General features: G+C 41.5%; 1 protein-coding gene across 1 annotated transcript; it reads right to left on the bottom strand.

Annotated features, from left to right (window-relative positions):
* Positions 1-4,928: 4,928 nt before the first annotated feature.
* LOC111873723 lies at positions 4,929-6,938 on the bottom strand. Its single transcript, XM_023868655.2, has 2 exons — positions 6,750-6,938; positions 4,929-6,059 (listed from the first exon to the last, which is right to left on the bottom strand). The coding sequence occupies exons 1-2, from the start codon at positions 6,828-6,830 to the stop codon at positions 5,643-5,645; spliced, it is 498 nt and encodes a 165-aa protein (XP_023724423.1). The 5' UTR covers positions 6,831-6,938; the 3' UTR covers positions 4,929-5,642.
* Between the last annotated feature and the right edge of the window lie 6,101 nt (positions 6,939-13,039).

The raw sequence follows: 13,039 nt of genomic DNA, 5'->3' as shown, positions 1-13,039 counted from the left end.
TGATTGTTGCAAGAAGAGAGACACGGTGTCTTTTTGAAATGCACTCCACAGATATTCTAAATGGAGTTTTTTTCAATGGCTCTTCTACCCCATTCAGGGCCCAGGCCTCTAATTCAATTCCGTAATCATTTCTCACAGACGGTAGGACTCCTTTGACGGGGGATCAGCCCGTCGCAAAGCCGCTACCTAAACACAGGACAACACAGACATAATAAACGCATACACACACCAAATCTCTATTCACTGTATTGGATTCGAGCCCACGATCCCAGGGTCCAAGCGAGAGAAACTAGTTCGTGTCTCAGACCGCGTGGCTACTGTGACGGGCTGAATGGAGTATAGTACAGTAAAATTAATTAGTTTGCTAGCTGCTTTGATGGCTGATGGGATGCATAAATGAGTACCTACTTGAATAACTAATCAATTTGACTAGCTACGTACTTGATTAACCTACTTCAATGAATAACCAATTACGTATTTAATTAAACGCGAAGACCTGAGGACATAGCGCAGTGGAAGTGTAACTCCATTCACTCTTAAACTCTACATTATATGAAGGCAAATGATTATTTTCAAGCTCTGGCAGATTTACCCAGGGAAAAGCCGCCGGTACAGTTTGGAAAGAAGATTTGAGTGTACCCCAGAACACACGTGGGGGGGCACACACACTCACTGTCTGGCATACCACACAAAACTCAGGATGACTGATGTCCCACCAAGATTCGAACCAAGAACCTCCGGAATAAAAGCCTAGAGCGTTACTACTAGGCCAAACCGCCCTGTGAGTAATTTGGATCATATATCTAAGAGGATGAATCAGTAAATAGGTCACAACTCGAAGTAAAACAGCAGTAATGGACGTAATAGGTTCTCTATGCATACCACTAGGTAGCAGCACAGTTCATCTTCATGACAGTCTAGGTATCAGACGCGCATGCGCATGTTCAGAGGTTGGTTTCAGTGGCCAAAATGGCGACCGTACTTGAAGTGTTTACTACCGAAAAGCAGCGTTCTGTTGTACGCTTTACGTGAGAAAAAGGACACAATGCTAAGAATTTTCATAAAGAAATGTTTTTTCCTGTTTACGGTAGAAAGTGTTCGTTGCGTAAAACAGTTCACAGCTGGGTCAAGAAAAGTGGCAAACATTTTGTTGATGAAGAAGAGGTTAAAACGCAGGTGCGGAAGTGGCTGAACACTTCTATTCTATTCAACGCACTGGTAAAGCGATGGGACAAGTGTATCAATGTTGGTGAAGAATATATCGAGATTTTTTTTTCCCAAATTCGAATATCACCTGTTTTACGTTTACATCCATTTGTGACCTGCTTAATGACTCTTCCTCATACATTACCATTTAGAAGAATATTTGGAACATCCGGTATATGAAATAAAATAAAAGATAATAATACTACTCATACAGGCGACACCCAATTTATGATCTTTTCTTTTTCATGCCAGATTTCCCCTGAAAACCCCCTAATATACGTCTTCTGCTCGCATTTACGGCCTCAGCCCTCTCTACTTTGATACAACAACACTCCCTCTCCACAAAGTACAAGTTATGTAATGGAAAATATTTAAATTTTGTGATATGAATTTTTAAAATATATTATTTTATTTCTGTATTGAATTCGTTTTTCATTTAAAATGCTTTAAAGTAATTACCGTTTAACTTGATTTTTCCCAAATTTTCAAAAAACCAGTTTTAGTAACGTTAAGTGTTTCCAGGAACAGAAACGGGAATTTTAAACGTTTGTAACGATATCTTGAATAATTTTTTAAGAACTTAATTTCATTACTTTCCGGACAAACCCTGTATAACATTGAGCATATTGATGATATGGGTTCGACTTAGACGGCTCTCCGGGAACTACTTAGGTCCAAAATGTGTGAACGCCTGTAATTCGGTAGGGCTAGAGACTTAGTAAAAGCGACTTTTACGACTTCTGCTCCGAACTCCTCGTACTTCCTACACTTCTAATTCCGAAATTGAAAACACCTTCAACAAAATTTGTTCCTGTGCTTAAATAAGCATTATGCCATGAAGACGTATGGGTGAGTGGATGTATAGCTCCGTCATTCTTGACCTCAGAACTAGACAGAGGTGAGAGATCAGCTTCACACTCTGGCCTCTTTACCCAGACGGAAAGAGCCCCCGGTAGCTGTTGGATAGGAGGCTGAGTGGGCGCCAAAGCCGGTCTGGACGCTGTCGAGTAAGGAAAAATCTTTTTTGCCCTTGCTGGAAATAGAGCCCAGGTCGTACAGCCCGAGTCACATTGCTATACCGACTGCGTCCACCCGTCTTAACTTCAGAGACTCCTCCAAGCAGACATGATGACGTGAGTCACTCCGAGGCAGGCCAGTGGCTTCCAGTGGAGAGCGGGGAAACGCCGGAGGCAGTAGGCGAAAGAAAAGACGTGAACCGAGGAGGACCGGTCTGACAGAATAACTTTCACCAACTCTGAAGACGGTAACTGACTTTTACTCATGACTTCCTCCACTAATGTGAATTTATTTTTAAAATTACGTGTAACGAGTTTATTTTTATTTTCTTCGGGTCCGCTTGGCACGCCGACCACTATTTTGCCTATTGTATCAGACCCGGATGTTAGATGATGAATGTGGAGCAGTCGGTGGAATGAGAATTGGCAGGGGAAACCGAAGTACTCGGAGAAAACCTTCCCTGATCTTAATACCACAAGATAACATGGAGGGGTGGCGGTATAGCTCCATTATTCTTAACCTCGGCACTGCATGGAGATGAACGGTTAGCTTCACGCCCCAGCTGCTTTAACCTCGAGGAAAGAGTCTACAATACCTATTGGATAAGAAGCTGGTTAGGTTCCAGTTCCGGTCTGGAAGTTGTGAAATCTCTTGGCTGTTATCGGTCGGTGGAATCTGAAGGTTCGGCCACACAGAGTGCTACGTACGCTATGTTCCCTATGTTAGCTGCGTCGCAGAGTGTACACAGCGTACATAGCGTACGTAGCGAACATAGCGTAGCGCTCTGTGTGGCCGAACCTTGATCCTTATGCTGTGTAGCAAGCAGCCTAGTCACTATACCGAGTTAGCCCAACCGCACCTAAGCATCATATTATCAGTATGCATAATTGAATCTCAGCGCATTCTTGATTTCCATGTAGTATGCGTCACTGTTAACGCTCAAATGTTCCTGCTTGCCTAAGAATTATATCTGATGATCAGATCTGAAATATCCGAATACCTTCGGTTGCTAACTTCACTGCCATCTGTGAGCCGATTGTCTAGAAAACGTAGGTGCCTCGACGACTCATAACACTATGGGTCTCCAGCCCTGTTACAGGAATAGCTTTACCTTCATCTTAGAAAAACATGTTAACGTTTGATAGTTTGCCGTACATACGACAATCAGCGCAGCTAATACAGAAACCTGCTTTACCGGTCGAGCTGTTGTGACGACCGTGGAGCAGTGCACGACTTGACTGTACAGAAACTGTACAGCAGGTACATGACGAAGAACTGAGACTTTTTTGTCGCTGTGGTTCGTTCAGTTGCCTATGAACAAGGCGCTCGGTCGTTTGTGAAATCGTGTTTATAAAAAGCTACCCGTGTAGTAGACCGTAAAGACCCATGCTCCCTTCTACACAGTCGGCTCACAGATGGCGGTGAGGCTGTCAGCCTTACGCGCCGGCCGCCCTTTACAACCACTAACATTCCTGATACTCATTTCTGTTAGAGGCTGAGTCGACACCAGGGCCATAGTTCGGCTGGAAGGATTAGTCAACTGAAGAATCTAATGACCTAATTTGGAATCGAACCCGCGACCTTATGGCTTGTAGCACAGTGCCTCAGCCCACTACGCAACCCCCAATCCTGTTCTAATAGTTGTATGATGCGTTTAACACGATTGTGACGTTTCTTATGCTGTGGCCACTGTATTTCATTTATACTGGTTAATGCCGTTCTGATTTCGAAATAATGTTAAAAATTTCCCACAGTATATATCTATATGTTAAGCTTCGAAACCTGGAAATAAATTATCACAGAAATAATGCTTAAACATTAACTTCTTTCTTAAACTGATAGTTAAACTGCAATTTAACCGCTGTCATATTTCAAAGAACAAGAAGCGCGGACAGGACTTCCTTCTGGGACATGATGCCGTAGTCTTCTGGAGATTTACTGTAGTTTCGAAGGAACATACTCCCTCATCAGAGTTAACGTGTAATCCAAGCAAGCAACTAGCAAGAATCAAGCATCAAATTTGTTGTTTGTATGACTTAATCTTTAACTCTGAAGATGAAGCCAAAATAACGATAACTGCTAGAATACATGTCACATCCAGGAAGACAATAGGCCTACTCTTCTACGTCATTCACGTGAGAATCTCAAACCCAATTAATAATTTTGTAACGACAATTTTGTTCCCACGTATTTTGATTAAAATAAACAAGAAAATCATAATATTTCATATTATTTAATTTGACAATTTTATTGAATTATATATTATTTTCACTTTAAAGTGCTTACAAAAATTACACGGTTAAGAGAAAGCAAATATTCGTAATACACAGAATCGGAAATGTGTATTTGCTTAGTTGTTTCAATTAAATTAAATAACGTGTTTACATAATCTTACTATTTTTACTTATTTAAATCTAAAAATCTTCATTGATTGATTGAATAAATTCTTACGTTAAGACTTAATTTCAATTAAATCACATTTTGAAAGACTGTCCTCAGTTCTTTATTTTTATAAATGAATTAAAAATATCAATATGTTTCGAGACATTTTGATAAATTACCTTATATTTATTTTGGTCGCAATAAAACCGACCACAGCAGAAAGAAAAAAATGTAACTTATACAACTGTAAGAACCATCGCAAATATCCCCTTTGCACTCAACTTATATCGAACCCATGAAGGATGGAGAATGGACAGGGACGACTAAAAAGCACATTCTGGATTATAACTAACTAGGGTAATTATTTTGTATGACAAAAATTTTATCGATATATTTGTTTTATTTTAATCTACTTTGTTAATGAAATGTGAATGCTAACATTCCACACGTCAGAAAGAGATAAGTGCACATAGACTTAAAGCTTAAACCATCACAGGTAAGAAGTACACTCTATAGATATCACAATTAAATTTAAGTATACATTTTAAAGAATCAGTCACTTATATGCTTATAAATCCTAGTTAAAAATCAGATTACTGCCATGAATATTGCCTTCTCGGATGTGATGACCGTGCAGTCTGGTAAGCAGGTACAAAATTCCTCCAGAACAGGTACCTATGTACCAAACCACACGGCGTTGCAAGGAAGACAGTATCCCTCACAGTCACCACCGAAAGAAATTCAGATCTCAGACTGCTATAAAATTACATGTTATTTTCTATAAATTGAAAACCAAACACTATTTGTCCTAAAAAATTTCAAAATTATAGACCTACAAATTTGTTTATGAAATTGAGCAAAATCAGGCATTAAACATAATATCACATTCTGAATAATTACGATTCACATTTATATAATTCATTTCGACATTAAATCATCACACTTGTTTACATGTCTCAGGAATCCTGTCAGGTACTATTAAGTTTTGTTTTTAAATACACTTTTTACTGAACAAAATATGAGTTCATTGAAACTATTCAGAGTTCAGCTCTGTTGCCCAACGGAACCTGTTCTTCGGCTGTTTGACCTGTAGTTTGTACATCCCCAGGCCAACAGATGTCACTGTCGGGTAGGGGTACCCAAGCAAATTCTCCGGACGGGGTACAGACGAAGTGAACTGGGATTGGAATGTGCTCGTGACCCCGTGTTACCGGTATCAAGGTCATCCGCCCCTCCCTCCACACTCTGATGGCACGACAAGATTCTTCGCGCTTCTGGTTAAGGTCGTCACGAAGCCGCGACTCCAGGGCTTCGTTTGCTGTATTCTGGTCGACTTCAGACACATCGGACCCAGTCGGTTTCACTGTGGTAGCCTCTGGAACAGGAAACTGCTGCTCGCGGTTCTCGAACCGATGACATTTCTTATGAAGTAGTTTCATCACTGGCTTCAACATCTGTAACAACGAGAATTAAAAAATAATAATAATTTATCTAGCACTTTACACGAAGCATAAGTATGAAGAAGTCATATGAACAGATGCTCTGGAAATATTCGTGTAAATATTGTCACGTGTTGGGTGTATAACGCGACAAATAACTTCACGCCGTTTTGGATACAGCGAATTTATTGAACATTCGCTTGTACACTTATACAATTCACAATTACCCAACTACTGCCATCTGCAGTATCGCAAATACTTCTCCTGAATAGTGCTCTCTGCTCCTTATTTAGGCTCGGCACGGCAATAGAGAACACATTGCTGCTCGGCAACAGATATCAGGTATTGTTGTCAATGTTTCTACCTACGCATTGCCTAGCAATAGTCGCTGCACGGAGTCGCGTGTTACGTGACATCACAGCCTCACGGGGAGGGGTGTTTACCGAGAGTTGCGTAATGATAGAAGTGGGGTTACGTGACGTCACTCGTGGAAACGCAGAGTTCACGTGACCCATCCACGTCACAATATTTTCAGAGAAGTTTAAAATTACAAATAATAAAAAGCACTGACTTGGCAATGAAAACAATAATTTCTGAATTTATTCAAATTAAATTCGTGTTAATCTGAGTAATAATAATAATAATATTTCATATATCTTAATTGTTATAAATAGCAACAAAAAATATATCAAATATTCAACCAACCTGTTTAATACGATGTACCTTCATGGAGATGAACGCGTAGTTTTTCTTCCCTGGTGTAATGGAATTCTTATCGGCAGACATGTCGATTCCGTTGCTATGACAACGACAGACACTCTGATATCTAAACACAAAGACACGTGGTACCTTCCTGGCAGCAACCTCGATATCACGTAAGACCTCAGCGCACCACAAAAAGGAGACTGGTCCCATTTCCACTCCCCTGCTCGCATTTATACCATACTGGTCGTGACGTCAGCGTACAGGAAGAAAAAACAGTTGCAAAGCCGGGGTGGGGAGGAAGGTTTTGGATAAAAGGTTTTGTATTAACAGGGCAGAGAAGCTCGGTTTAGTAGTTGTGGTGTATATCTAAAAGCCTAGGTCGTCAGACCGAGAAAAGAAGAGGGGGGGTTTTAAAATATATGGAGGGAGTTACTGAGGGTAAAAGCGACATAATTCCAATAGCAGTGAACCGGTTCGTGACCAACCTAATTATCATAAGTAACAATGGAATGTTATCTACACATGCGTCTTTTTTAAAATTCAGATTTGACACAATGGTTTACATGAAAAAGAAGAAAAACTTGGGTGTAGCTTAGAGAGTGTGAGGGAAAGGCAATTTAAGAGATATAACATTAGTATTACTATAGCTCCGTGAAATTGTGTATTTATAATACATCCTGGTCGACCACAAAACTTAAGTCCATGGATCTGAACCAGTCTTGAAAAGCCAACAGTTGTTAAGCCACTCAAGAACTGAAGAAATTTTAACAGTAATACAACAGCCCAACACTTGACCCTCCACTGAGCCACATTACTCCAATTCACACACGAAAGCACGTGGAGGTACATCTCCATGTATTCTTACTTACTTGCTCATGGAGCTGAGCCCTTCTTGAGGAGCCGCTAATTCTTCAGCTACTCAAGAATATCCCATTTTATGGAACCCGAATGTTCATGCCGTATTCACTAAAGTCCTCCACTGGTCCCTATCCTAAGCCAGATCAATCGAATCCATACCATCCCATCCTATCTCTCTAAGATCCATTTTAATATTGTCCACCCACCCACGTCTTGGTCTTCCCAATGGTCTCTTTCCTTCTGGCTTTCCCACCAATATCCTATGTGCATTCCTCTTCTCCCCCATTCGTGCTACATGACCTGCCACCTCATCCTCCTTGACTTGATCATTCTAATTATACTTGACGAAGAGTACAATTTATGAAGCTCCTCATTATGTAGTTTTCTCCAACCTCCTGTCACTTCAACCCTCCTCGGTCCAAAAATTCTCCTCAACACCCTGTTCTTAAACACCCTCAGACTATGTTCCTCCCTTAATGGCAGAGAACAAGTTTCACATCCATACAGAACGTCCACTTATTCTTAACTCCAATAATAGCTTGAGGTGAGTGATTGGCTAATCATCCTAGCTGCTCTAACGCGGTGGAACGAGCGCGTGGTAGCCACTGGATATGAGATCAGATTGGTCCCAGAGCTGTTCTTGAGCATGTGAAGAAGAGATGAACCTATTCCCCTGATGAGAATTTACCCCAGAATCCTCTGTCGTGCAAGCCCCCTAGCCTAATGACTTTACTGATTCGGCTATCCTGACCCTTTAATTTATACCAAATTTCAACGATTTCTTTAATGATTTTTATTTTATTTTTTTCCTTGGCGCTACAGCCCCAGTGGGCCTAGGCCTACCTCCGTGAAACTCTCCGTTTCACTTCGGTTTACTAGATCTTAAACATTCGGTAGGACTCCTTGGGCGGATGATTAGCTCGTTGCAAGGCTGTACACAAACACAGAAAAACGCACATAAACAAACACTAAACATCCATGCCCTGAGTGGGATTCGAACCCACGATCCCGGCTTCCGAGCGAGCGAAGACAGTACATGCCTTAGACCGCTCGGCTACCGTGACCGGCAGTGTATAAGAATGATATATAAGAATTCAGTTCGTACCTCACAGGAAACAGATCCGAACCCACGATCCCGCCTTCCGAGCGAGCGAAGACAGTACATGCCTTAGACCGCTCGGCTGGCGTGATCGGCTAATGATTTTTATTTAGTAACAGCTATAGTTTTGTTTCAATGTTGCATTAGTTATAGCTGCCAAATGAGTTTCTTTCAGGAACCTTGCAGGCCTGTCATACCTACCTTTGCTGACAAACAACAAAAACACGTTTTTAATTTACATCTTAAATATTACAGAACAGAACTTGCCAGTACTCTACAGTCTACAGACTGACAGATCTCATCCGTTACGTGGAAAAAATTAAAACACAGGAAAAGATAAAATTTTATTTGCCCTACGAAATTAATAAGAGCTGAGAAGCATTTTGTACAAACATAGTACATTCCTCTTAAATAATGTAGGTGTTTAGAAAAATGGAAGGTTACAGACCTCTTTTTAATAATTTATACCCTTATAAACGAACACGCACAATATCATCACACGTTTGAGTGACTATAGACGGGGTTTGGATTGGTAATTGAATTTATTGAACACTTAGAGTTTGTAACTACAAGTAACTATAGCGCTGTCGCTAATTCACATACTCTGCAGTTCACTACAGCACGTACTGAGTCTTCTCAGCTTGTCTGGTAACGGCTTCCAATGCCGTAGCTTCCTCAGTTTCTATGTTCACGTCCTTACTACCCGGCGACTGTCTCACAACTAACTAAACTCTAGATTTGTCCTGTTTGTAACATCTCGTCACGGACCGCACAGAGAACACCTCTCCCAACAGTTCAACTATTGTTGGGTCACGTAGTTTTCGCATAGACTGCGTAGAGAATATCGCTTCCCAATTACTCCCTCGGTGCGTGTTTCGAATCTGTTTCGGCCATTACCTAGCAACGGCCGTTGTTTACCGAACCATTATCTAACAGTGGATGTTGCATAGCTCCTTATTTCGCGGTCGTTGCCTAGCATGAAGCTGACCGCTTACCTCCACCTCAAGCGGAATTTAAGAATGAGTGAAGATATACCTCCATTGCCCCATACTCTGACTGAATACTGAAGGCAGATGACACAACAGAGGTAAAAAAAGAAAAAAGTAAAGTCCGTTATATGCTTAATTAAGCACCATGTTACGAACATGAATGTAAAAGTGGAGACATACTTCCAAGTATGCTTAACCTCGGCACCAGATGGACTTGAATGGTCAGCATCACGCTCCCGCCGCTTTATCCAGAGGAACGGCACCCCGATACACAGTGCATTGTGTCAAGAACAATACTATTATTACACGCGACAGATGTACTGTCCGACTTAGCACTGAAGATGAATGGCAGCTTCCCCCAACTTTACCCACAAGTGACGGGAGTTGCCTCTACTACCACTCCCCAACCCTTCGCAACCATCCACCTTCAGCACTCAGTACGTCCTCATAGAATGGTGTTCAATTAAGCACAAGACTAACTTTGATTTTACTGAGAAAATGAAACTTAGTAAACGGGAATTAGTGAAGACATCAAGATGAGAAAATCACAGATAATCAAGATCTAAGGGTATTGTACAAAACCCGTGATCTCGTAACCGATATTAAAAGGGGCTCGAGTGGACGGGCAGGTTAGGAATGAATCGAACAAGGACGGATAGGATTTTTTTGAAGTAAGACAGAAAGTAAAAAGAAGTGGGAGTCGCAAGGTGAAATGGTCGGAAGGTGCAGAGAAAGATTTACGAGAGCTCAAAATGAATAGCTTGAGGTAAAGGCGAATAATAGAAAATAATGGACTTGTATCCTAAGGTGACCGCCTCTGTAGTCTAGTGGTCAGAGTCCCTGGCTACAGATCCAGAGGTCCTGGGTTCAATTCCCGGCGATACCAGATTTTCTAAGAAGTAGTGGGTCTGGAACGGGGTCCACTCAGCCTCGTGAAGATAATTGAGGAGCCATTTCAAGGAAAAAGCGGTTCCGGTCTAGAAAACCAAGGATCCGTTGCGCTGAACACGTGACACCCTCTATTCGCTAAAGTTGACACTAACTTCACCGACAAGCGGTGGTCGTTCGGTCGGTATAGTGTGCTTGCGGACTACAGGCCACGGAGTTTGTTTTTGTTGTTTGTTTGTATCCTAAAATAGGCTAATGCTCTTAGAGAACCTTACAGCCAATGAGAAAGTCAGTAAAGGTATTAACTTTGTATAGGCTTAGACAAACAAAGAATAAGCTATCATTTTGGTCGTGACAAAGTATATGTCATTACAGAGCGAGGGGATGTGAAGGTAGATTCCATGGACTATCAACCTCAGAAATAGACTGAGGAAGAAGCTTCAGGCTTCAGCTACTTTACTCCGGGCAAATAGGCCCAGTGCTACACATATGGCAGCTCTTTGTTTGTCCCAGTGTCGGAGTTGATGTTGCGAAGGTGAATTTGTGACTTCCAGGAATCGATCGACGGACTCCAGCCCGTAGCTTCTCACTTCACTTTACGGGCCTATTCGATTCCCGATGAGGTCATTGGATTTTTCAATTGACCTAATCATTCCAGTCACACTATGGCCCTGGGGTCGACTCAGCCTCTAACAGAAATGAGTACCAGGAATCTTCCTGGGAGGTAAAGGGCGGCCGGCGCGTAGTGCTGACCTCACCGCCATCTATGAGCCGATTGTATAGAAAATGTGGAAACCTTGACGTCTCACAGCCCTGTGGGACTGTTACAGGGGTAGCTTTTACTGACATCAGAAATAGATATTTCAACAAAAATGTCAAATTTATTGATAACATATTGTTAATTTAAATTTATTTTTTTCACTAGATTTTACACACAGTTTTGTCTTGAGGACGCATTTTAATATTCTCCTCTTCAAGTGTGGTCTTTGAAGTGGCCATTCTCGAAAATGTTCCCAGTCAGTATAATAAAGGAATGTCTTACGTCGCGGTAAAAACAGGGCCCATTTTAGAAGAAGTCCCTGCAAGAGAAAGACTTCTTGTTAGGCTGCAAAACTATCCTAAACTGCAATATACTCTACACACAATTAATTAACAAACATCCATTTGCCGAGAAGAATGCTGTAGGCGTATTGTAGTATTGTAGTACTGTGTTCATAAAGTACACGGTTCGAATCTCAGGAAGGCTAATAAATATTCTAAGCTTTTTGTAGGCAGGTGCCTACGGCTCCGAAAGCTAGGACCAGCTTCCTAATAGGCCACAACTTACTCCTTCCAAATCCTTACTACTCTAAATTCATTATCATTTTCCCGTATCAATCTCATGCCATAAGTTTTACAATAAAATCAACGTCATTAAATCGCCGACTAGTCAGTAGGGCCTAGGAACCTGAACATCAGAACATCACAAGTATTCTGTTGATTAATAAATTTACATTTATCACGGAACTAGACTGATAATCACTATTATAAGAAGAGCTCGCCACAGCTAGTTCAACCGAATCAGTATATGAATTACTTCCATTCTTGAGTAATTACGCAGTATTTTATAAGATGTTCTGTGGACGTTTCGGAGAATCTCAATTTATCACTGTAAGATAAAAGAACAGGTAAAGTTGGAAACAGCAAGATTATCCGAAACGTCGTAAAACTAACCCACCCTTAACATGGTGTTATGAAAATAAGTTTAAGTACAAAGACACCAAAATACAAGAAATAAAATAATAAAATCCATCAACACAAGCAAAACTGCATAGAATAACTGGTGGATGATTACCGAAACAGATTCTATCGTCAGATATAAAACAAAAGGACGTTGGGAAGACCTTGGAAAGGATGGAATGAGTACGTGAAATAGAAACAACTTGATTACTTATACCATGAAACTGAAGAAGATTCCTGTGGACAAAAGACATTCAGAAGTGTGTAAGACTTCCTTGAAGAATTCAGTTTGGTGTGACATACGCCGCTGTTTCCCGATAGCATTCATGTGTTAAGCATGAGGACCCGTGGCAGGTGTGTGCCCGACACGAGTTTGTGGGTGGGGGGGAAGAGGGTTACACTGCAGCGGGTGTTTTAGGGAATCGTGGGAACGCTCCTCCGACCAGCGTTCCCACACATAGGAACGGCAGATGGTAGCCAGCTACAGTAGTGCAGTCTCCTTGCTGCTGCTTTCAGAAAGTCTTGAAGGAATGCATCGCTCCGAGGGTTGCCGGGAACACCTGCCCGGCTGGCTCCAATCCGCGCTTCTGCTTTCGCCAAGTCTCTGCTTGTTGCCTACCGCGCGGCCTCATTAAGCTCACAACGAACCCAATCACGCGTGAAACGCCTTTTCAAAAACTCTCAATTTTTCTCAAAACTGTATGATACTGTTAAGATGAAGATAAAATCCCTGTGCT

Source organism: Cryptotermes secundus, unplaced genomic scaffold (assembly GCF_002891405.2).
Source record: "Cryptotermes secundus unplaced genomic scaffold, Csec_1.0 scaffold31, whole genome shotgun sequence".
In the NCBI taxonomy this organism is placed as follows: domain Eukaryota; kingdom Metazoa; phylum Arthropoda; class Insecta; order Blattodea; family Kalotermitidae; genus Cryptotermes; species Cryptotermes secundus.
This window is presented reverse-complemented; position numbering and strand designations above follow the sequence as displayed.

What these genes read in the sequence shown, in the direction of transcription:
- LOC111873723 (XM_023868655.2), bottom strand. Translation starts at nt 6,830, where the DNA reads ATGTCTGCCGATAAGAATTCCATTACACCAGGGAAGAAAAACTACGCG. An exon ending in AGGTACATCGTATTAAACAG is followed by an intron (nt 6,060 to 6,749) that starts GTTGGTTGAATA and finishes TCGTTGTTACAG; the next exon opens with ATGTTGAAGCCAGTGATGAA.